The following is a 24,969-nucleotide window of genomic DNA, read 5'->3' as shown; positions in this document are numbered from 1 at the left end:
AATGTTGAAGACATCCACACGAGCCACTTTAATTTAATCACCATGGTGTGTGCTAAGGCAGATGTTGATTGTCTAAAAATATGATGGGAGGTATATAATTTTTGTAAAACCACCCTGTCCTCATGATCTAATCCAATCACCTTGTTGTGAAGTCTGGGACTGGTGTTGAATCATTTGGGTTGCATAGCTAAAGGAGTAAATTGTTTAACTTCTGGGGTAGAGATGTTAAAATGGCATTGTATCTAAGGAAAAAAACAAAAAGAAGGTAGTGTAGATACATTTTAATTTGAAAAACAGCAAAAGTAGGATAATACTCACAAAAGAGTAGATGACAATGAGCTTTCAAAATCAAAGGTTGATCCTCATTTTAGCAAAAGGCAAAACACAGCATGTGAGAGCTGCACAGATAGTAGTCCTGTGTGCCAGCACAATATGCCTACGTTGATGCGTTTCCGGGGCCACGCCCCCTTTCTCAAAAACTCAATAGATGCCAAATGCTGTTAAAGGTCCTCATCCTGTCTGTGGATTGTCAGGTATAAGGTAGGTGGCCTCATTCACCCCTCTTGCAAACCAGTTATCCTCTCTAACAAAAATGCACACATTTGAGGACTTGAGGTGCACATTGTGCAAAGTGAACTTGTACGCCCGGCATTCTTGTGCCCTAAAATATGAAAACTATTGCAGACACTCTTTCTAGAGAGTAGGACACCCCTGGAGATAAAAAAAAACCTCAATAATACTTGCAGAAAATGTCAAAGGGTAGGTGTGGTAGTAACTGTACACTTGTGCTCATAAGTTTACATACCCTGGCAGAATTTATGATTTCCTGGCCATTTTTCAGAGAATATGAATGATAACACAAAAACCTTTGTCACTCTTGGGTAGTGTTTGGCTGAAGCCATTTATTATCAATCAACTGTGTTTACTATTTTCCAATCATAATGACAACAGAAACTACCCAAATGACCCTGATCAAAAGATTACATACCCCAGTTCTTAATACGGTGTGTTGCCCCCTTTTAACATCAACGAATGCCGCACGGGGCCGATGTGCGCAAGCACACACTGCCCGCTCAGCACTGCAATCATCGGAAGCCCTAAAGCACAATACACTTCTCAACGTTACACCAAGCCCCCCCCCCCAAAAAAAAATAATACACTCCCCCCCGTTATAAGTCCCCCCACACACATAATATACTCCCCCCTTATTAACCTCACACACACATAAATTAATACGCTCCCCCTTATTAACCCCCCACACACAAAATAATACACTCAACCCCCCCCCCCCCGAATCCCCTCACCTGTTCACCTCTTTACAGGAAGGAGGCTGTGAGCAGGATCGATCCCTGGTTATCTTATGGTGATTAGTGAGGTCTGCAGCAGACCTCACTAATCACCTCCAGATAACCATGGATTGATCTTCCTCACATACATCCTTTCTTTCGGCCGCAGCTCAGAAGTGTCAGAGCTCCGGCCGCAGGAAGCCGGGGCTGACAGGAGCTGCTCTGCGGTCTGCATCCGACACAGATGCAGACCGTGAAGCTGCTCCCGCAAGTCAGGTGCGCGGTCTGCGATCGCATGCCTGACATGTCCGCTGGCTGCGGGCACCATAGTACCGCCTCGCGGGCCGGAGTTGGCCGGCGGGCCGCTACTTGGAGACCCAAATTTCCACTCGCCCTCACTTTATTTTTACTCGCCAAATGCGAGCAAGAGTGGAAATTATTAACCTTGCTGTAAAACACTGTAGTAGCCAGTGCTACTACCTTGCTCTACAGCAATCTTCCAGGTGCTGTATTCACACTGTGTTGAGAAACTTCCCCCTCCGGTGAAAACAGAGGATCGCTCACTCAGCACAGTGGCCATTCAGCGAACATCTAGTATTTCATCAATAAATACTAGTAGGGATGCACAGATACTTTTTGAGTACCAATGCAGATACTTGGCATTTCCATGAGAACTACCAGGGTCGCAGTGGTTGCAGCTGGGACCTGTCTCTGGCACTCCCCCACTGTCCTGAAATCATTAGTCTGTATTGTTTTAGAAAAACTGTCACATGACAATAAACAAAAATGTATCAGTACTCGTACTTGTAAGTACTCGGCAAGTACCAGTACTCGTACTCGCAAAACTGGTATCTGTGCATCCCTTTATTTATATTTATAAAAACAAAATCCTACATTAAAACAGAGATGTACAAATCCCAGGAGCTCCGTGTGCTCCTTACAAATGACAGCTGCCTCCTAACTTTTTAATTTTTCTCTAGTCTAGTCTTGGAGCTCAAAAGTATCGGTACATGTACTCGTACTTGTACCCAGTGACATGGCATCCCTGCCCCTCATACAATCACAGAACGGCAAGATGGGCAGATCGTAAATTTTTTTAATTACCTTACAACCAAGACAGAAGTCTTGCGATGGTTGTAAGGTGTGTGCCCAGCATAAAGGTGGCCATACACTGTACAACCATCGCAAGACCTTAGTCTTGCGATGGTTGTAAAGTGATTAAAAAAACGTACGATCTGCCGATCTTGGACAGGCAGATCGTACTCTCTATCATCGCAAGCCTGTCCCCCCTGAGGGGCGGGCTTCCAATGACCGCAATGCTGAACGGGCGTGCGCACACCGGCCGTTCGGCATTTGTCTTCCGAGCACCGTTCAAACCAGCTGAAAATCGTACGATTTTCGGCTGGTTTTCTAGCGTGCTCCTTAGACAAAAGACGTGCGACCGTACAGTAAAAACGGTCGCACGTCTTCGTTCACACTGCTCGATTCTCGTACGAACGCGGGATTTCCCGCGATTCTCGTATGAGAATCGAGCAGTGCATGGGCACCTTAAGAAAGATCTGTTTTCACATGTGGTTTTTGATCTGGGTTCACTGTGATTTGTCTTTGTTTGTGGAATTTGATGTTTAATTCACTGCTTTTTGTGTATATTATTGAAAACATTTATTGCTCACATGCACTTTGGGTGGTGAGCCATTTTTCAGTGGTATTATTATAACAATTTAAGGTTTTTAGGATAAGTGTTTTGTCTGTTCATCTTGTCTTTACTGAGGTTTAAAGCTAACTCTTGCTTCTATGGATACCACGCAGGTTCCGTTGTTGTTGTTATATTCTATTATTGTATTATCATTTTAATAAAGGTGTTGGTTTAATGTTTAATATTGTAGTATTTGAAATAATAATTTTGCTGTACAGTAATTATGGTTGTTTTGTTGAACTGTATTGTTAAATTATTGCCAGTTGTAAATATTTAATTAGTGTTTGAATTCACTACTTCAACTGAGGTTGATGTGCTGAGCTTTCAAATGACTTTCTTTTGGTTAATATTCTGATCTACAGTCTTATTATAAAATATTGCGGGTAATAAAGGACCTAACTACTCTTCTGTGAATACTAAATTAATTTTTGTAGACTCGACAGCAGTTAAAATTAGAATCTTTCTGCCAAAAAGCCCTTTCAATAATGTTTGCATAATGTTCAGGAACTTTTAATATTGGTGTTACATAAATATCATTAGGTGGTTTAACAAAGGGAACCAGTCATGCCTAGAGGAATTATTATCTCTCTTTCATAGGTATATCAAGTTGCACAGGATATAAAAAGCCTCTTTAAATGGTTTCATTAAAGAACCATTCCTCCCCTTTCTCTGTGTGTCAGTCCCAGGGTTATTCTAGCTGCATACAGCCTTGCCATATATCATTCTTGATATTCCAGTTCAGTATATATGCCTTGGTGAGTGCAGTGGTGCTTTGCATTTCATAGCACACTGTTGTATTGCAATACTGAACAGTCCGTATCCACTTGCTGAGATAAACTCATACTGGAAAATGAGAAGGTTAATTGCTCCCCATTGAGACATATCTAGAACTGAATTGTCCACAAGAAAATGCTTCTTGTATACCACTTAGTGAGAGCGTTTCTGCAGGTTAGAGGCTGATATGTATGTATCATTGTTTTCTTTAAAAAGACCTTGTCGCCAGGCAGTTCAATCACAATCTTCTTATAAGATTATGGTGTTTATTTATAAAGGTAGAGGCCGCTCACACTAGCACCCCTAGATGGCATTGACAAGTATAGACATTTGTGCCATCCAGGTGGGCACTAATGAATGCCTGTATGTGGTTTTAATATATTTTAGGTATGTTGTTTACCTATAAAATCCTCCCTTGCGTACACATGCAAAAGCCCTGAGTCTGTAGTTGGGCGCTGCCATCTTGGATGTGATGTCAGCAGCTCCAGCTGAATCACTCAAGTGACTCTTTTTATAGTAGGGATATCCAAACTGCAGCCCTCCACATGTTGTGAAACTACAAGTCCCATAAGACATTGCAAGACTCTGCAAGTTTATTTGCAAGATTACCAAGGTCTCTAATCTAAAGTCTGGTAAACTGCAATATATTTTGGGTTTAGAAGTGCTTTCAGTCTAAACATGTCATAAATGGTCAATCCGGCCGTTGAAATGTTCTAGGACACACCAGCCATTTTGACAAATGGCAGAGTTGCCAGCTGGGCTGCATACTCTTCCTTGTGGTGAGGGTAAAATAGCAGCAGGACATTGTAGCACATACCCACAGGTGTCTGCTCATATCTTCAGTTTTTATCAAGTGTGTCCTGGGAGCCCTGAAAGTTTTATGAAAATACCAGTTTCATTTAGGAAGCCATTAATTTGGCCTTCACGTCCCATCTGCATTTCTTTTGTGCCTTACTATTGGCCACTATAGGTGATGGGAGATTGGCTTACTCCATCTTTATTTTCACTATCATTTATTGGCCTCAGTAAATGATAGTGAGGATGGAGATGGTGTAATCAAGGGCACTGATCTCCAAGTTTAGGTTTGTTTTTGAAAAACGGATTACATACTGCTTTGGGACTCTTGGGGTGTCTGTCACCCAAAAGCTGTCTGAAATGTACATCTTCTTTGTCACCATATGCCCTGGCAATCCCCTGCTGATTTTCTATATTGTCCAAAAGTGAAAAATGTGCTGATGGTTATAGGTGAACACAGTACTGTTTTCTTCATATGACATACATCCATATTAGGATGGGGCAGTATGTATTGCATCCAAAGGAAATAAAACCTGTCCCTGCTGACCCACCATAAGCTTTTATTTTATAACATGCTATAGATGAATAACATAATGTTTTCGGTTGTTGTTGGTAGTACTTTTACCCCTGTTCACTAAAAGGCACAGCACTTGGCAATTGCCTACTGTAGACAGTGAGCAATTTCTTGTCATGGTTTATGTGCTCTGAGTTTTATTTTGAGCTCTAGTGCTCCGCATCTTTGCACACACAGCTTTTAAAGTGTCAAACCCCACACAACTATTTAGAATCAGATACTGCCTCCTTTTGTTTATGGACTCTTCTGGAAATAAACTCATGCCTCTCGAGGTTTACCTCTGCTTAAACATCAATCATTGCCAAGAAGTTCTCACTCTTAACTCTTCACTTTCATTAAATGCACCATTACTGATCATTCGATGAGAAGGAAAATTCAACCAAGAGATCTTGCCTAAAAGATATAAGCTGTTTGACTGACCAGCATCTGTAAACACAACCCTGTAAGCTCATTGGTTTTAAGAACCATTTTATGTGTGACAATGTTGAAAATTGATTGAGAAGTATTGGTTATAACACATCCCTAGATTTGCCTTAGTGTCTATGCAGAACCACATTATGTCCTTTATTTGGCACAACAAGCACCCTATGGTTGCCCTGAACATTCCTTGTCCTCAACTCCTCCACATGCTGAAAGTATAGAAGCTAGTCAAATTTTCTAGTTCCTTAATATCCCCACATCTCCCCCTTACTACTCTCCTAGGGAACCCTATGATTTTCCCCGCAATTGAAAGTCCTTCAGCTTTTGATCGGTGGGTCACTCACTGCTATAATACTCTTTCTTGCTTCCACTGTGACTCTAAAATAATGTCTTGGGACCCTAAGTCTCAACCCCATTCCAGGAAATTGTTTTGTTACATTCAAATTAGATACTGGGTCCAATCCCTGACTTCTGGTTCGGACATTACTACCCCTCTTACCTCTTTTTTAAAAGCATATCCTGTTTCCCTAACTGGTCTCAATACTGTACTCGCAATTAAATGCCCTATCTTCCCACGCAACTCATAAATATGATGTCAGATGGAATCAAGACCTAAATCACACAAAATCCCTAGAGGATTGGGTTGGAACTTGGGACACTGTTTCCAAAGGTTCCCGCAATATTGGGACCCAGGAGTCTGCTTATAATATGCTTACCAGATGGTACTTGGTCCTCTCTACAATTAGCCATCTTCAGCCCACATACGCCAGTAACTGCTTCAGGGGTTGTTTGGTGACAGGTAATGTTTTGCATACATGGTGGACTTGTCCCTTTTGCGATCTGCTTTTGGACGAAAATATATAGGCTCATCTCCAACTTAGTTCATGTGCTCATTCGGAGAGATCCCTGGCAAGATTTACTTCATCATGGGATTGAACCATTTCCAACAAAAACTCGGTGCCCTTCCCACCTTGGATCCTGTGACACACACTCTCGCATAATGGCTTAGACAGTTTGCCTTTCAGGGTGGAGCTGCTGCTCACTAACTTGGCTACTGTTTACTGGCTTACTTGCCTTTACTACCTTTTTTCGCCTTCACTGTCCTTTCTTCTTTTCCTTCTCCTCCCATCCGTCTGCCCTTTTCTCTTAATGCCTTAGCCTTGCTTCTTTTTCTGCTTGTCTTCCTTATTTTTCTCACCTTCCCGCCCTCCTCCTTTCCTGGCCTTCCCTCCTTTCCCCCCTTCTTGCTCACGGATGTTAATGATCTTTTACCACCTGGTTGCTGCACTGATCGCACTAATTGCCCTCTTTCTTTATGCTCTTAGCATTTATAAAAACATTTTTGCACTGGTTCAATCCCACTTTTATGTATATTTTTTTCACAAATTGTTTGTTTGGTCCGCCTGATTGTTTCACTTATGCTTTGATTATACCTATTCTTATATTGTCATATTTTGTTGCCCGTTATCTTTGTATTCCGACTTAAAACTTTAATAAATTGAAATGGAAATACTTTTTTTTTTTTTTTTTCTCCTAATGTTTTTTTATCTTGGTGACTTGAATGATATCATAGGTGCTTCAGTGAGTGAGAAAGTAATTAAAACAGAAAACACAAAGTCTGAATTTAAAAGACTTTCCCTTTCATGTTCTACAAAAGATCATAGCTCGCAGAAGGAATGAGATTCTAATAAAACTTACACTACTTAGCAAGTAGCTCAGGTCTAATTTCAGAATTTTTTTTCTTTCTAGGTCTTCTTCTTAATGGACAGTCTAAAGGATCAGGGCAGTCCTCAGAAACTGAGAAGGATGACACCTCTCAAGGATCTTCACTCACCAATAGTGTAACTTCCTCAGATTCGGAGGATGGACCAGTGAGGAAAAGGTTGGTGGTTTAACTTTTATTTTATTTTTTCTACAAAATTGGTCTTCTACATATGTGTATTTGACACCCAGCAACTCCTCTTGTTCCTGAATTGTAAGATCGACAAAGTGGTTGAGAGCGCTCTAACTGTCTTCAAAAAAGACCACTCTGATGTTAAGACTTTGGTGTCAGGGGCTATGTTTTAAAAAATGTTCTGAAACCAGGTTGGGTACCATTTTCGCTCATAACCTATTACCTATATCAGTACTCAATATTTTTAGGCACTACCTCTTCCACAAGCTTGACGACAAGCTACTTTTAACAGTAAACAGCCTTATACTACAATAAACAATAAAGAATATATTTAGTAAGAATCCTTTTAATTTTGTCTTATTATATGTACCAACACCAACATCCTGTCCACTCTCTTCATGTCACGTTATTTATGCACAATCACTAAGACATCCACATCCCCAGATATCTTTAGATACTATTCTGTATGGTCTCCACCGAGCCCCTCTAAAGATCAGTAATGAATTACTTTTTACTGCCCGCGGCCTGCAACCTGCTATCTCAAGGGCTCACGGCTTAGGGATATCATCATCAGCCTGTCCCGCCCCCTTCAGTCCGGTCACCTATCGCAAACCGTGGATGGGCCCCGGGCTCCTCCCAGCTGTCAGATTCAAATAGATTGAATCATTCCCGCATTTTTTCCCTTACCACGATCTCAGGCTTGACAAAGGCAGCAGCCTCGAAACGCGTAGCTAACGACAGCATTACACCCCCTACCACTCAGTCTGATGGACACTTGTGCCGACTGGAGCCGAGCCCATCGCCACTGCGACCTGACAGTGACAGCACCACCACAGAGCGGCTGATCTCGCACAGCCGACAGGATTCAGCCTGGCCAGCTGTCTCCTTACGGTTCTCCACAGTCCTCGTATCACCTCCTCCAGGCTAGCTCCCCACATGTCTCCCTGATGCCACCCTCAGCCTGCTGTGATATCCTATGTGTTCCAGTCACATCAGTCCTTCGTGACCAACCATCACAGTAACTTCCAAAACGTGAGTGGTCGTCTTTTTTTAATACAGTTAGAGCGCTCTCAACCACTTTGTTGATTCTCACTTTATACAGGGTCCCTCACCCTGTTTACATAGAGCTTGCACACTGTGTATTACACTTACTGGTTTTTAATTTTCTATTTTTATTTTTAAAAATATTTTTAAATCTCAATTTGTATGCCATTATAAAATAAAATTTCTGTTCTTAAATTTACTGTGGCCACCCCCTGATCAGTGGTGACCCCTTGTAGTGCGCTTTTCCATTTTTTGTTTGTTTTTAGTCATCCTGAATTGGAAGAGATTTTTTTGTAGGAAAAGGAGAAAAAGCTTAAGGGGCAAGCTTGACACAGCACAACCCCCCTCTAATACAGCACTGGAGCTTCCTTAAAATTCTGCACAAATAGTAACATTCTAAAAATTACATAGTGCACATTTAAATTGAAAAATTTAATCAGAACATTTGATAAAGCTATCAGGGACTATTGTTCGAAATTTCATTAAATTTTAACATTTGCTTTTGGAAATTAATGGGGTTTCTCAAAAAAATGTACCCCCATTAACTATTAAAAAATTGAACGAACGTTCTGAAATATTTTTTTTTTTTAATTGAATTCTCATGGTGTATGGCCAGCTTAAGGAGAGAACTCCAAACTGATAGTGTATCACTATGGTTGCTGGTTATGATAAATAGATAAATATTTAACATAGTGGTGTCAGGTCCCGACATTCCTCTTTCCTTAAAAGTGAACAAACAACTAACCGGCATCATGAGCCATTGTAGAACCATAAAAACTACATGGAAAATAAGTCTGTGAAATAATTCATGGCAGAGTGTTTGTTACATTAAGAAACTTCAAAAGCAGAGCACTGAGAAAGGCACAAGATGATATGGTACTTCTGATAAAATGACTGGAGGTGAGCCAGAATGCCTGTTTCTGAAAAATAAGGCAGAGCCGGATGGTTACAGCTTAGATGGGAGCTGTGGAGGGAACAGCACTCTGTCAGAAGATGTTGGAGACCAAGTGCAAGGGCAGAGGACAACCGGTCCTATTCTCAGAATGTGTATAAAACATTCCATTAACAACTGCAACATGGAGCTGTTGACGTTCACAGAGGTTTTCCTACATGAAAATATATTCTGTTATGCTGATGCTTGAACCTTACATAGAGGTTCGGTCCTTTTTTAAGAACATTTTCTGAAAATGCACGTAATGAATTAGAACCTTTTATATTTTTTACATACTTCAAATAAAAGTATCCCGCAGGTCAAGTAATTGGTTTACACATCCCTTACATTAGCTGCAATACTAAATCTTTTTTTTTATATGTTTAAACAGGAAACACATTTGTTTAGTATGGAAAGTAACTGTGGTGAATTCTTGTTTAGATAACCTTACTTCCAAGTCATTAAGTAACTTGAATTGAACATCTCCTCCTGTTGAGAGAAATGCCCATCAAACGGTATAATTAGTAATGCTATGCTCACTAAAAGCTGAATATTACTTTACTCTTAGTTATAAATGAATATACACATACAGTCAATATTCGCACAGTGTTCAAAGTGCATCCTTATGCCCTGTAGTTATCATCATCATTATTAACTGGCGGAATAATCTGCAGTGTTATACAATCAGAAAGTCAAAGTGTTCAAATGGATTTTTATAGAATGACATTTACAGTAGTTTGCTATAGCACTTTGTATCATAAACTTCTGAGACTGCTGATCCAGCCTCTTTGCAGCCACTACCCATCTGCATGCATACACTCCAGCAATACCTGCATCACATTTTCTTGTGAGTGCGTGTGCACACTCTTGGGACTACTTGAATGCAGCTGGAAGACTGAGAAAGTGTTGTCATCCTGTAACAGGAGTCAAAATAAAAATAGTAATCTGCAAAAAGATAAAATAGCACCTTCAATCCATAGCGGCCTCCTCAGTTCTTCTTTTCTGTCACTTGCTGTCCCTAGTGTTCCTGGCTGAAAGACAACTTGCATCAGTTCCTCTGAGCCCAAGCTGTCATGGATCCCTCAATTCATCTTATTGGCAGCACTCGCTGGAAGCCTACACCTGTTCCCCAATTTCCCTCCTTAATCCTCCTTGGCTACCACGCAAAATACGTGGGGAACATTATCAACCCTGTACTCAAACACACTCTGAAAGTCTGGGATGGGCTGAGACGCCCAATGGGTTTGATGTCCCACCCACACTCCTCTGATGTCCATTCATGGTAACCCATTGTTCCAACCAGGTTTTCCAACCCAATGGCTTTTAAGTCCTGGCTTTTGAAATCCCTGAGTCTAATTAACGACTTCTGTTCTGCACAGGGTATCATACCATTCGAGCCGCTCAGCGCTGATCACCAGCTAACCTCTAGGCATATCTTTCAATTTATTCAGATTAAACACTTCTTGCTGACCTGCCTGGGGTCCCAGCGAAACCTTCCCCCCCTCACCCCCTTTGATGACTGTTACACTATGGGAAACGGGACTCAGGGACTATATTGGCCCTATACACCGTATTTTTCGCTCCATAAGACGCACTTTTTTTCCCCCAAAAAGAGGGGGGAAATGTGCCTGCGTCTTATGGAGCGAATACCTATCGCCCGACACCCGGGACATGCAGTTTCGGGCGCCGGGCGAGTAGTTTCTTTTTGTACATTCAGCCCTGCTCCTGACAAGCAGAGCTGAATGTACAGTGGGAACCGCTGTTCGTTTAATACAAGCGATCTAAGTAGATCCCTTGTATTAAATCGAGCGGCGGCGGCATCGGCGATAGTGTCCGCCCCCCCGCCGAGGTTTTCTGGGTCCCTCGTACCTCTGCGGGACTGTGACCCGTCACGATCCCCCATAGGAGCTCACCATAGAGCCCATTGAGCAGACGAAGAACGACGTTCTTCGTCTGCTCTGTGTGATTACTGAGACAGCGCCACCTGTCTCAGCAGTCACTAACTGCAGCTTCTGTGACAGAATTTCTGTCATAGAATTTCTGTCACAGAAGCCATGCGTCCTATCGTCCGGAGCGTCTTATAGACCGCAAAATACGGTACCTTATTATTTAGACAAATTGCATGCCTCCTTACCAGCCTACACTCTCAAATGGGAACAAGACCTAGGATGCTCCATTTCCCCTGACACTTGGGACCAGATATGGAGGACAACCTCTAGGAGTTCGATGAATGTACAAACGATTGAGGCAAATTACAAATTGCTCTTCAGGTGGTATTTGGTCCCGCTCCGGATCTCCAGAGCTATCCCATCTCACTTTCCGAATTGTTTCAGGGGTTGCCGGGTGGAAGGTTCGGTCCTCCACATATCGTGGTCCTGCCCTAAAGTGCGGAGATTCTGGCACAGAGTCTATCAACTGCTATATACTGTTACTGGCAAGACGTTTTGCAAGGACCTGCTGGAAGCTCTCTTACATAAAAAAACCAATGGTGTGTACGACACGTCAACACCGGTTGATAACAATCATTCTCACAGAGGCCAAACGGGTCATTGTGAAAGCTTGGAAATCCCCTGACCTCCCTTTTGCTGAAGTCAAGTCCGGAGTATCACATGTGATGTTCTTTGAGAAACTCACTGCAATCCAAAGGGATGCTATGGAGCCATTTAGGAAGTTGTGGGAGCCATGAATTGAATCATACCTCCCTCTCTCCTTTGGTGCAGACTCCTTGTCCATATAAGTATGTGGGGATCGGACGGGCAGCTAGATGTCACTACCTTTCTGTTCTTATACTTTGCCTCCTTACTTTCTGTCTCCCTTCCCCTTCTCCCTCCTTTAAACCTATCCTTCTCCACTGTACTTCCTCCCCTCCCCCCCATCTTGGGGTGCCCCCCCCTTGGAACCGATTAGCTCGGGCTACTCCTCTGAGTCCTTGTCTTGAAGTCCGTACTAACTGGTTATTCCCTCCACTGTTGGAAACTTATATCTGTATTGGACTTCGTCAGAATTGATGTTCTTTTTTATACTTTTATAATTTAGCATTTGAGTGATCTTACATTCTCATATACGATGTATGTGTCGTACACAGTAATTGCCACCTTCGGTGGTCATGATTAAAACTTGTTTACTTGAGTCCACACAACGTGATAACGAAATGACAAAACAATAAAACTTTTTGAACGGAAAAAAAAAACCAGAGAGGTATTTATTTTTTTACAGAAACTTATATCATGCTTATGGGGTTTTAGCCTCCCCTCTGCTCCATTAAAAACGTGTCTTACTGGGTGTTGCTCTTAAGGTCCCCACACACCTTACGATAATTGTACGATAATCGCGGGAAATCCCGCAATCGTACGATTATCCTAAGGTGTGTGGAAGCCGTGCGACCTCTACTACTGTAAGGTCGTACGACTTTTAACTTATGAACATGTTCGAAACATGAACTTATGAACATGTACGGCGGTTGTGTAGCATGTTCGTACGATAAAAGCGATCATCGCAAGTACGATCTGCCTGTCCAAGATAGGCAGATCGTAAGTTTTTTTAAGTACCTTACAACCATCGCAAGACAAAAGTCTTGTGATGGTTGTAAGGTGTGTGCCCAGCCTTGGAGATTGTGCTCATGTTACGGCCTGGTGACGTGTCATTGGATCAGCAAGTGAGGGGAAATCTAGTAAACGGCAATCTACTCCGAGTTGTAAAAGCTGACAGGGCTTCTGACCCTTGCCTAATCTACTAAAAACTAAAACAAAATGCTTCAAATGGAGATGTTTATTTATAACAGGTATTTATATAGCGCCGACAATTTACACAGCGATTTACATCGTTCCACATTGACACCAGTCCCTGCCCTCAAGGAGCCCTTACAATCTAAGGTCCCCATCTCAAATACATATACAGGTGAAACTCGAATAATTAGAATATCGTGCAAAGCTCATTTATTTCACTAATGCAACTTAAAAGGGGAAACTAATATATGAGATAGACTCATTACATGCAAAGCAAGATAATTCAAGCCGTGATTTGTCATTGTGATGATTATGGCTTACAGCTCATGAAAACCCCAAGAACCCCAAATCCACAACCTCAAAAAAGTAGATTATTACATGCAATCAATAAAACAAGGATTGTACATAGAACAATATCGGACCTCTGAAAAGTACAAGCATGCATATGTACTCAGTACTTGGTTTGGGCCCCTTTTGCACCACTTACTGCAATTACTTTTGCACGATATTCTAATTATTCGAGTTTCACCTGTATGCAAGAACTGATTTAGACAGGAGCCAATTAACCTTCCAGCATGTCTTTGGAGTGTGGGAGGAAACCGGAGTACCTATACTGTAAAATAAGATAAGTAAACAAAGGTTTTGATACTAGTGTTCAACCTAAATCCAGAATTATAATTCAGATAAAGACTATTTTGTATGCGGAAACCACACTATTTTCTCTGTTTGTGTTGTCTATATAAAGGTTTAGTTTATTATTATTATTAGTAGTAGTATTATAATACAGGATTTATATAGCGCCAACAGGTTGCGCAGCGCTTTACAATATAAGGAAGACATTACAATCACAATACAAGTCAAGACAAGATGGTAAGGAGGGCCCTGTCCGTGAGGACTTACAATCTAAACAATTTTATGGATGTTCTTCACAATGCTGGCCATAGCTGGCACTTTGATCCAACAAAGATTCAAACATTTACAATGATAATCTAGTGTTTGACAAATCTGGACTCCAGACCCTGCAGTGTCAGCCATCTTACGTAATTTTTTTTCTTCTAGTAGAAAGTATATTCTGACGTGGAAGAATCACACAGCAAAAATATCAAAAGTGTGTCAGTCATTTACGAACAGAAACTAAAAACAAGTTCAGTCATGAAGGGGTTAATAACATACTGTAATCATGCCTCCAAAGGAATATGCAACCAGGACACTTTCTTTTTCTGAATGGGTCTCAAAACAGAGATCTCTACCAGGTTTGCCAAGGCACTATTTTTCCTCTGGTCCATTTTTTTTAAAATGCATCAATTCCTTTGTTTGAATTTGGTTAATTAAATGTGAGCTGTCACAGCAAACAGTTTGCCTTTTAAGTGTAAATGGAGTGTTTGAAATGCTTTGTTGACTGATATGAAATGCAATCTCAGTTTAAACAGTGCAGTTGATGCCACGGTGAAAATCTGTATTCAGATGCTGGCTCAGAAGACAGCCTTTTAAGTTCGATTAAACCTAAATAGACAATCAAAGCTGACATTTATTGTTTGCCAGTTTGGAGACCATACCTGTTTGGGTATAATGCAATGCTTTCTGCCTTCACAACTTCCAAAGTTAATAGAAGTTAAGTTTGTATAAAATTAATAGTTCTGTATTCTGCAAGGTATATGATCAATATGGTTTAGTTAATGTCTGGAAACCCAGTGTTTTATTGTGATCTTTCTAGTATTTAAATAACAAAGATGAGTACAACATACCAGTAAATAGAACAGCCACAAATCTCTTTGACCTAGTAGCTACGGTTGTCACCTATTCTGTGAAAGAAAATAGCAGATTTAAAATGTCCTAACTGTCAAAAACATTGGCAACAAGTCATACTATTGCCAGCTAGGCCAGGTGGCAACCCTTACCCATAGTTATGAGTGAGGTGTTCATTTCATGCATGTTGACATTTCCTTAAATGTGAGATTTAAACATGCGTGTTTGGGCAGTGAGTGGTGACTTTGTGAGGAATACAGAGCTTGTTTTGTGTACACTGTGCATGTGTAGGCAATGTGTTCTCAAGACTACCCTGTCTCACACATCTGCAGAATTGCTTTGCCTTCTTAAGAGGACGTTCACACAGATTGAACATTCACAGAGATTCGCAGGGCGAATGGCTCTGTGATTTGTTTATAAATAGGCCTGCTTTTGCAGTTAAATTTGAGAAAACTTCACTATATATTTGTATTCCTATTCACACTGCCTCCCTAAAAATATATGTAAAATATTTCTTCCCGCTAAGGTTCCATTCACACTTGCAGGAATGCACGTGCAAAACACAAAAAATACACATTTTAATGTACCCTGTTCACACCTACGCATCATATGCACTGAACAAAAATGTGCATTGCACAAAAAAGTACAAGTGCGATATTCTGAGCGACTGCCGCACATTCCTTCTATAGTAGTAGCTGCAGACGTGTGGAATCTGAGCATATGTTAAAATGCGCATGGTTTTTTTCTGTGCAAAAAACCATGCTGAAATCAAAACGTGATGTGTGAACGGAGCCTTAGGGACAAACAAAGCTTCCTCTTATGAATATACAATGGGGGGGAATTTAATCAAAACTGCAGCAGTCTGAATCTGTATCGGCTTCTTTCGTCAGTTCAGTTAAGATTTGAAAATGAAACGGAAGCTGATTGGCTGCCATGCACAGCTGCTCCAGATTTTGTCTGCTCCAGTTTTGATAAATTCCCCTCAGTGCTTTTAAAGTGACATTAAAGGATTTTTTACCCCTCTCCGCAATGTTAGTGTAAGGACTTACCTTAAATCATGCCTCTTAATCTGATCATCATCTTCTTTAGTGTAGTTTTCAGATGTCCCTCCAGCGCTGGTGCGGGTCTCCAATCCAGCGCTGACTCATCTTTCCTTCCCTGATGTCCCACGGAGTCTGTGCTGGTGCACGGTGCTCCATAGACTTACCTTGTGTCTCTCCTCGTCTCCCAACCGAACATCTGAACTGCGCATGCGCCCGACCCAAGATCCTTTGCGGCCACCCAAGACTTCAGATGTTCAGACGGGAGCGTGCGGCGGAGACACAGGTAAGTAAAAATTTGTTTGAAAAGTTTTTTGTTTTAAAAAAAAGTTTTTGCATATATCTACTGCATGCTAGCATTAGATATATGCAAGAACACGCTGAGGGTTTAATAACCCTTTAAGGCTTTAACCCTTTGTTAGGACAGACAGTGTTCACATCTAGTTTACAACTGATAATGAGATCTGCCAGTGCAGTTCAGACAGGGTTAATTAAAGTAAACATAATGTCACACAGATACCTCTTTAACATCATAGGGGGGAAGCTAGGTAGGATTTTAAAAAGCACTTAAAATCTAAGCAGCAATTTGTTTCAAAATTGTTTTATTTTTTTTCATTTATGCACTGTGAATGGTAACATGTAACAAATCTAAAGTAGGTGTCATGCTAATTTGGCTACAAGAAAATGTATTTCTACTTTTGCAGTCAAATTTGAAAACCCCACTATGTTTATGTGTTCCCATTCACACAGCATACCTACAAATAAATGTAAACATTACTTCTTACCTTTTTAAATGTTTATTTGGAGGAGGCCTTTGGGCAGACTGCAAGCTACTAAAATTTGTGAGTCTGACCCCCATTACAAATGGCCCCCCATTTGTGAAAGGGGCAGACTCACAAATTTTGCAAGACTGCATTTTCTCTAACATACAAGGTTTCTAGGTCTTTAACCCTTTGTTAGGACAAACGGTGCTCAAATCTAGTTTACAACTGTTCATGACCTCTGCCAGCACAGTACAAACAGGGCTAATTCTGATAAACCTTAACCCCAAGCGCCTCCTCTCAGTTACAGAGAATGGAAAAACTTCAGTTTTAGAGTTTTCAGAAAAGAGCAAGTAAAATGGTAAGAAACACATTTTATGCTATGTGAATGGGAACATGTAACAAATATAAAATGGGTGTTATCACAATTTGGCTGCAAAGTGGATTTACACTTTAATGAGCACTTGCAAAGCTTTTGGAGAATGAAAGGATATGTACTGTGCAAGTATCTCGACTGCACAATCTGCTTATCTGCCACTAATGCTGCCCACCTTCATCACTGCCCAGTGTCTGCTCACCTCCATCCTCTGGCTACTATGTCAACCTTTTCTCAATACTTAAATTAGATGTATATTGATACGAAGTTGAAGCTGTTTTAGTTTGAATTAGAAAAAAAAAGGGTACAGATCCCTTACCTTATTATATTACACTAATATAGCTCCCTGGTAGTTGTGAAAGCAAGCTGTTCTTGCAGCAGCTTGACATAGACTAGTGTGGCTAAACCCAGCTCCTCATAACAGCAAACCTTCACAGAAAAATGTACAAGCTGAGCCTTAACCCAGCCCATGTTTGCAGTTTGAAGGTTTGTTTCAGTCACCCCTCAACATTTGGTGAATCATCTGTGTGATTTCCTGCAAATCATGTTTTTCATAGGTATGATTGATACCCCATGAAAAACTAAATGCATCTTACATCAGCCCCATAAAGAAAAGGTGTGAATGTTTTAATAAGCTCTGCTGGTATAGTACAAACGGAGTTAATTATTGTAACCTCCCTTTTGGCTGGCAGCTGAGGCAAAGGCCTTGGTGGACCTTGATTGCTGCTTGAACGGGCTGGATCCTAGTGTCCTTGTCTATGGACCTGGCTCCCTTTCTCTTCTTTTTTCTGCAGATTTCTGTTCCCTCTCCCTCCCTTTTTTTTTGCATGTCCTTTTCTGTCCTTGAGCATTTCTGCAATTTCTCGTTTCCTCTTCACTTCTCCTTTTCTCTAGCAGTTTTTCTCTTAGAGGGTTTCCTTGGTCTCCATAGACTGCCCTTCATAAGGCTGCCATATATCTGAGGAGGAGCAAGGAGAAACAGACTGAGGAGATGGTTGAGTCCTCAACCTTTTACTCAGTTCGCAATACTGTATGTTAACTGTCTGGGTGGTATAGATATACACAGATCAGTCATAAGATTATGACCACCCACCTAATGAGTAGATTCCCATTTTACTACCAAAACAGCCCTGACCGATTGAAGCATGGACTCCACTAGAACTCCTGTAAATTGTGAGGTGGGGCCTTCATGGATCGGACTTGTTTTTCCAGATGCTTGATTGGATTGAGATCTGGGTAAATTGGAGGCCAAATCAACAGCTCAAAATCAATGTGTTCCTTAAACCATTTTTGTAGTGTGGCAGGGTGCATTATGCTGCTGAAAGATGCTACTGCTTTCAGGGAATACGTTTTCAATGAAGGGGTGTACTTGGTCAGCAACAATGTTTAGGTAGGTGGTACGTGTCAAAGTAACATCCACTTGAATGGCAGGACCCAAGGTTTCACAGCAGAACATTGCCCAAAGCATCACACTGCCTCTGTCGGCTTGCCTTTTTCCCCTAGTGCATCCTAAAGCCATCTCTTCCCCCAGGTAAGTGGCACACACGCACCTGGCCAACCATATGATGTAAAATAAAATGTATTAATCAAACCAGGCCACCTTCTTCCATTTCTCTGTAGTCCCGTTCTCATGCTCACTTGCCCATTGTAGGCACTTTTGCCAGTAAACACGGGTCAGCATGGGCACCCTGACCTGTCTGCAGCTATGCACACTCATGCACAATAAACTGTGATGCTTTGACATTTCCTTAAATGTGAGATTTAAACATGCGTGTTTGGGCAGTGAGTGGTGACTTTGTGAGGAATACAGAGCTTGTTTTGTGTACACTGTGCATGTGTAGGCAATGTGTTCTCAAGACTACCCTGTCTCACACATCTGCAGAATTGCTTTGCCTTCTTAAGAGGACGTTCACACAGATTGAACATTCACAGAGATTCGCAGGGCGAATGGCTCTGTGATTTGTTTATAAATAGGCCTGCTTTTGCAGTTAAATTTGAGAAAACTTCACTATATATTTGTATTCCTATTCACACTGCCTCCCTAAAAATATATGTAAAATATTTCTTCCCGCTAAGGTTCCATTCACACTTGCAGGAATGCACGTGCAAAACACAAAAAATACACATTTTAATGTACCCTGTTCACACCTACGCATCATATGCACTGAACAAAAATGTGCATTGCACAAAAAAGTACAAGTGCGATATTCTGAGCGACTGCCGCACATTCCTTCTATAGTAGTAGCTGCAGACGTGTGGAATCTGAGCATATGTTAAAATGCGCATGGTTTTTTTCTGTGCAAAAAACCATGCTGAAATCAAAACGTGATGTGTGAACGGAGCCTTAGGGACAAACAAAGCTTCCTCTTATGAATATACAATGGGGGGGAATTTAATCAAAACTGCAGCAGTCTGAATCTGTATCGGCTTCTTTCGTCAGTTCAGTTAAGATTTGAAAATGAAACGGAAGCTGATTGGCTGCCATGCACAGCTGCTCCAGATTTTGTCTGCTCCAGTTTTGATAAATTCCCCTCAGTGCTTTTAAAGTGACATTAAAGGATTTTTTACCCCTCTCCGCAATGTTAGTGTAAGGACTTACCTTACAGGCCACCTTCTTCCATTTCTCTGTAGTCCCGTTCTCATGCTCACTTGCCCATTGTAGGCACTTTTGCCAGTAAACACGGGTCAGCATGGGCACCCTGACCTGTCTGCAGCTATGCACACTCATGCACAATAAACTGTGATGCGTTGTGTGTTCAAACACCATTCTATCAGAACCAGCATTAACTTTTGTTTAGCGATTTGAGCTACAGTAGTTCTTTATTGCCTCAAACTAAATGGGCCAGCCTTCGTTCCCCAAGTGCATCAAGTGAGCCCTGAACACCCATGACCAATATCAAGTGAAAACTAGAACCTAGTATGCAGCAGGATTACATCACTAGTAAATGATCTAGCGGGCTTCTTTTTTTTTCCAAACTGTTTACCAGAGTAGTCTCCATATAAACGTTTTATTATTTACTTTTGTCATGTGATCTCATCTGTTTGCTTATTTCCTTGCTTCTTGGTGATGTAGTAGGTTCTTTTAGGCCAGGTGCACCAAAACGTGAGGCCTGTTTTTTGTACACTTCATGTTGTCATCAGGACAAAGTAAAAAGCCTGTTTAATGTAAGGCCACAACTCTTGGAGCCAAAAGCATTTGCTGGCAATTTCTGTCAGTTTCTAAAAAAAAACATGAAAGCCTCTAGGTTTCAGCTTGCAGTATGTGTCTTGATGAAAGCTCTTCAAATATTGTTTTAAAGTGGCAGCTGAGTCTGAAAATAGCCTAATTACCGCAGTGTTACTTGGATTTTCAGAATAGCTTTACATTTTTTAAAATAGATGTTTACATATGATGATTTTATCAAACGGAGAAGGATTCAGGCAGAGTAAAGTGGTTTGTATAACATTTTTCATGAACCCGCTGTACATGGGTGTCAAGAGCCAACCCCTATGTGTTTTGAGCCAGATGCTGGCCATTAGTGATGTGCAGGGGCTTGGCGTGAACGAAGTTTGCCTGGGTTCATCCAAGCCCATGTACAACTGTCAATGACGCACCCCCCCTTGGTCCAATCAGTTGCAGCAGGGGCATTACCTGCACTTTTGTGATGTGGTGCTGAGGCGGAAGGGAATACTACTAATACTACAGGCCTGACATCTTAATGTTGTGTATAGTCACTATTACAGAAACTAATACAATTATTTTATGAATTTCCCACACTTATATAGTGTACTTAACATATTCTAATGTGCACATGTACAAAGATAAACAGAGTTAAGTGTTCTGCATTACATCAATGTTCCTAATTACATGTAATAAATAAATGCATCATATATAAATATATGTTTTTCCTTTTTACAGCTTGAAACTTTCTGTAGATCAGTTATAAGAACACGTCTCCACATTTTCTTGAGTGTGTTCTTCCTTGTGACTAAAGGCATTTATCTTACTAAATTTATTGTCCCTTATTCTACAGGCCAAGACTGCAAGCACAAAGAAAATTTGCCCAATCCCAGCCAAACAGTCCGAGCACAACCCCTATTAAAATTGTGGAGCCATCGCTACCCCCACCAGTTACTCAGATATCCGACCTCTCCAAACGCAAGCCCAAGACTGAGGATTTCCTCACATTTCTGTGTCTTCGAGGTAAAGGTTTTAAACTGTTTTTTTTTGCCTTGTATACTAAAATAACATTACTGTTGACAATTATGTCTTTCTGTCCCAGATAAGGAAAATGCAGTTTGAGAAGAGATAGAAAATGCATATGCAAAGGTTATCTTAATTGAAAACTACATGCCAAATTCAAAGTTACAGGCAACTGATACTTTATGCAGGTCTCGGCTTCTACTGTAAAGCTGGCCATGCACTTGCCATTTTTTCTCGTTAAGCCTTGCAGCTTGAATGAAAGAAAACGCCCTTCTGGGCTACTGTTTTCTGATAGGTGGCACCCACAGCTCTCAAAATAATGGAGCAGTGACTGCAGCTGATTGCCAGTTTTCAGCCCAGCTCCTTTAACAATTTGTCAGTTGAAAAATCGACTTTTGTCTAACAAAATGGCTACTCTGAACATAGATCATTACAAACTGTACAACAAACGTCTTAATATTTTAACACTCACTGATGACACTGATTATGTCCGGCTGATGTGTCACATGTATAGCCAGCACACTCTAAAGACTAAAGTTTCCCTTTTTAATATTATCTACATCTGCAACCCAATAAACAAGATAAATGATATTGATATAAGCGCACAGTGCCATTCAATCCAGCTTTTTCTGCATTTTGTAGACATAATCTGACATTTGAATTGACCTCTCTGTATTTGTCTTTAGAAATAATGATTTCAGATCTCCTTTTGTCATAGAAAATAATGGTTTTGTAATTGGAGACATATCACTGTGTTTATAGGACCTTACCAATCATTGACCAGCATGTGCTTTTTTTTTTTTCACTTAAACATATGCAAGCAAAGTTTGGCCAGAATAATTTACTGTAGGAGAGATCCCACTGAATCTGCAGGCAGTAAAAACCATGTGGCCATTCTGCACATTGTTTATATGATATGCCCGTGTCACATTAAGGTGATTGATACCTTTCTAAGAGGCAACACATGCTTACGCCTAAATAAAGGCAGATATATTTGAAATGTCTGGAAGTTATAAATTCTTGTGATTTACAACAAGTGATATAAACTTAAATAAACTCAAGTTGTTACCAGCCCTGAAATTACACACTACAAATGCTGCTAGTAAGATTATACTTGCCTAGTTTGTTCTTTGATTTAGTTATTCTCTTGGCACAATTTCAAAGTTAAATATATGATTATACTTACATATACATTTGTATTTTGGTATGTTTAAAGTATTTCTAAAGTAATAACTAATGCATAATAATCCTAGAAGTCATTACACACTCACTAAGTCACTTACTTTACAATTATACAAAATTGATGGAAATACATTTTTTTTATGGCTTTTATTGGTGGTTATGTGGTCCTTCTGTACTCTCTGGAAGTCTGTGGTAAACTGCTCTGTAAATTGTAGGTTTTTCCCATAATGTACAAGCATAAACAGCATATTTACACATTATGGTACATGTACCTTACAAGGCTGCCCTTTTCCAGCACTGTTGGATCCATCTTCAGTCCTCCACTCTGTTCTCCTCCACTGCTGTCACTTCTGGGTCCCATGGGAATCCTCTTCGCCATTGGATGGCCACTGATGTAACTCCATGCACACAAGCTGCTGTTCGTCATGGTGGAGATGGCTGTGCTATGTGATGACACACGTTAACTAGAAAACTGCATATTCACCATGCTTTTGCACTTGCAGGATCACCAAGTATTCTGGCAACTTTAGCAGAAGAAAAAGGCTCACAAAATGTTTTTAAATCGTAAAAGGATTCGATTTCTTTGCATTTAGATACACGTTAAATAAAGGTTCACTCTGGTGACTGAAGCTTATGGTAATAAATAATCAAGCACTGAGATGTGTTGTGCACATGCGCTGCAGTGCATGGTTACAACACACACCCATGTTATGTACCATAACGCACTTTCAGTGATGCACATGTACATTATGTGTGTGTGCGGCAGGGTAAGGGTTAAAGGGATAAAACATGGGAAAATGTGCTTGTATTACAGAGATATACTGCTTGTTTTTTTGTTTTTTTTATTTTGCCTTGAGAAAAATTTTAAAGGCCAAGTTTATCTTTCTGACCTCGTTTCATTTGACACCCATATTTAGGGTGTAACATGATCAGGTCACAGCCACCACCCTCCACCCTCTCTGTTTACCTGAATTGCAGGGGTTTTTCTCCGCGCAGATTGCGGCTGTTTGAATTTGGTGTGGCTATACGTCGCTCCGCCTCCACAGAATGGTGCCATCCATTCACAGAACCTTTATCAGGAGACTTGTAGTTCTAAATGGAATACAAATACAATAATGTCCACTGAGATTTTCTCCCACCATGTTACTGAATGTCTGTACTAGGGATGCACCGATACCTGTTTGCCGGTATCGGGTAGGAGTACCGATATTTTGCTTTCGGTACTCACAGATACCGAGTACCAATACTGGTGCTACTGCTGGCATGGAGCCGGCTTCCCGAGCATTCTGATTGCCCGAGAAGTTGGCTCCATGTTGCTTAGGCAGCTTGATTATGCTTGGCTGGGAAACCGGTTTCCCAGCCAATCAGGAAGCTGGGCAGCGAGTAATGACCCACCACCCAACTTCCTGATTGGATGGGAAGCCGGCTCCATACTGATTGGCTGGGAAGCCCGGCTTCCTAGACAATCAGCAAGGAGTCGGCTGTTCAGCTGGCTTGATGCTGATTGGCCCGGGAAGCTGGCTTCCAGGCCAATCAGCATGGAGCCGATTTACTGGTCAATCAGAAACCGGGAGGCGGGTCATTACTCGCCACCCAGCTTCCTGACCACACGGGAAGCTGGCTCCATGCTCCTCTACGGCATTGCCGGTCAAATGAAATCTTCCCCTGACTGGAAGTTCCGGTATCAGGGAAGGTATCGGAGCATTTGGGCAAGTACCAGTACTCGCCCAAATACTCGGTATTGGCACAGATACTAGTATCGATATCAGTGCATCTCTAGTCTGTACTGAGGTACGGACATGGGTGGAAAGGAGAGTCTGCATATATATTGCAAGGCTATATAGTCCGGTCATGCTGACTGGTGAAATTTTTGACTGACTGGTGAGACACCGCCAAATTTTTCAAGCCCTGTATATATATATCTCCCCCCCTCTCTCGCTCTCTCCCCCTCTTGCTCTCTCCCCCCACCCCTCTTTTTCCATTAATGGATTTTTGAAACTGAGGATTGTGTGTGGTGCTTTGTGTACCTGTGACCTACTAGTCTAAAGATTCAGCTCTGGATATGGATTCTGCCTGCACTCTTTTTGCTCGAAGTTTCTCTGCAGACTTCTATGAGTGCATTTTCTTTTGTCACACAAAGTAGCCCAGTGGGCCTAAATGAGGAAATACCTGGTATATGGGGTAGACAGCATTGTAGGGCAGGATTACACCACTTTACATACCTCATGCTCTTACAAAACATTTTTATCAATCTACTTTAAGCAGATTAGGTTAGTATTATTCTCATTCTTGAGTTATTCCCTCCTATAGTGAACACATTGTGCAGACATAATGCTATACGTGCATCAGAATGAAGTAGTAGTGGGTGCAGCTGACAGGATTTTCTACGTCTTTTCAGTCCTAGAAAAGCCTTCTTTTCTACAACTTTTATGGATGTTGTTACTAGTAGTGACCAAGAGCTTTGTGGGATATTAGTAGACTTTGATTCACTTTTTTTTTTTTTTTTTTTACTAAAAATCTTTTACGTCGCAAAAATTTTTTG

At 41.1% G+C, this 24,969-nt stretch overlaps 1 protein-coding gene across 1 annotated transcript in view; it reads left to right on the top strand.

The window, feature by feature from the left end:
• Positions 1-24,969, top strand: part of JARID2 (jumonji and AT-rich interaction domain containing 2) — a 156,917-nt gene that overhangs the window by 79,740 nt on the left and 52,208 nt on the right. The window contains exons 3-4 of the mRNA XM_018564793.1: positions 7,295-7,427; positions 21,076-21,245. Of these exons, the coding sequence (XP_018420295.1) occupies positions 7,295-7,427; positions 21,076-21,245 (303 nt within the window). The remainder of the gene's footprint in view (positions 1-7,294; positions 7,428-21,075; positions 21,246-24,969) is intronic.

This window comes from Nanorana parkeri, unplaced genomic scaffold (genome assembly GCF_000935625.1).
Source record: "Nanorana parkeri isolate BGI_ZX_2015 unplaced genomic scaffold, ASM93562v1 scaffold783, whole genome shotgun sequence".
Lineage (NCBI taxonomy): Eukaryota > Metazoa > Chordata > Amphibia > Anura > Dicroglossidae > Nanorana > Nanorana parkeri.
Note: the sequence above shows the minus strand (reverse complement) of the source record. Positions and strands in the feature narration are given on the sequence as shown.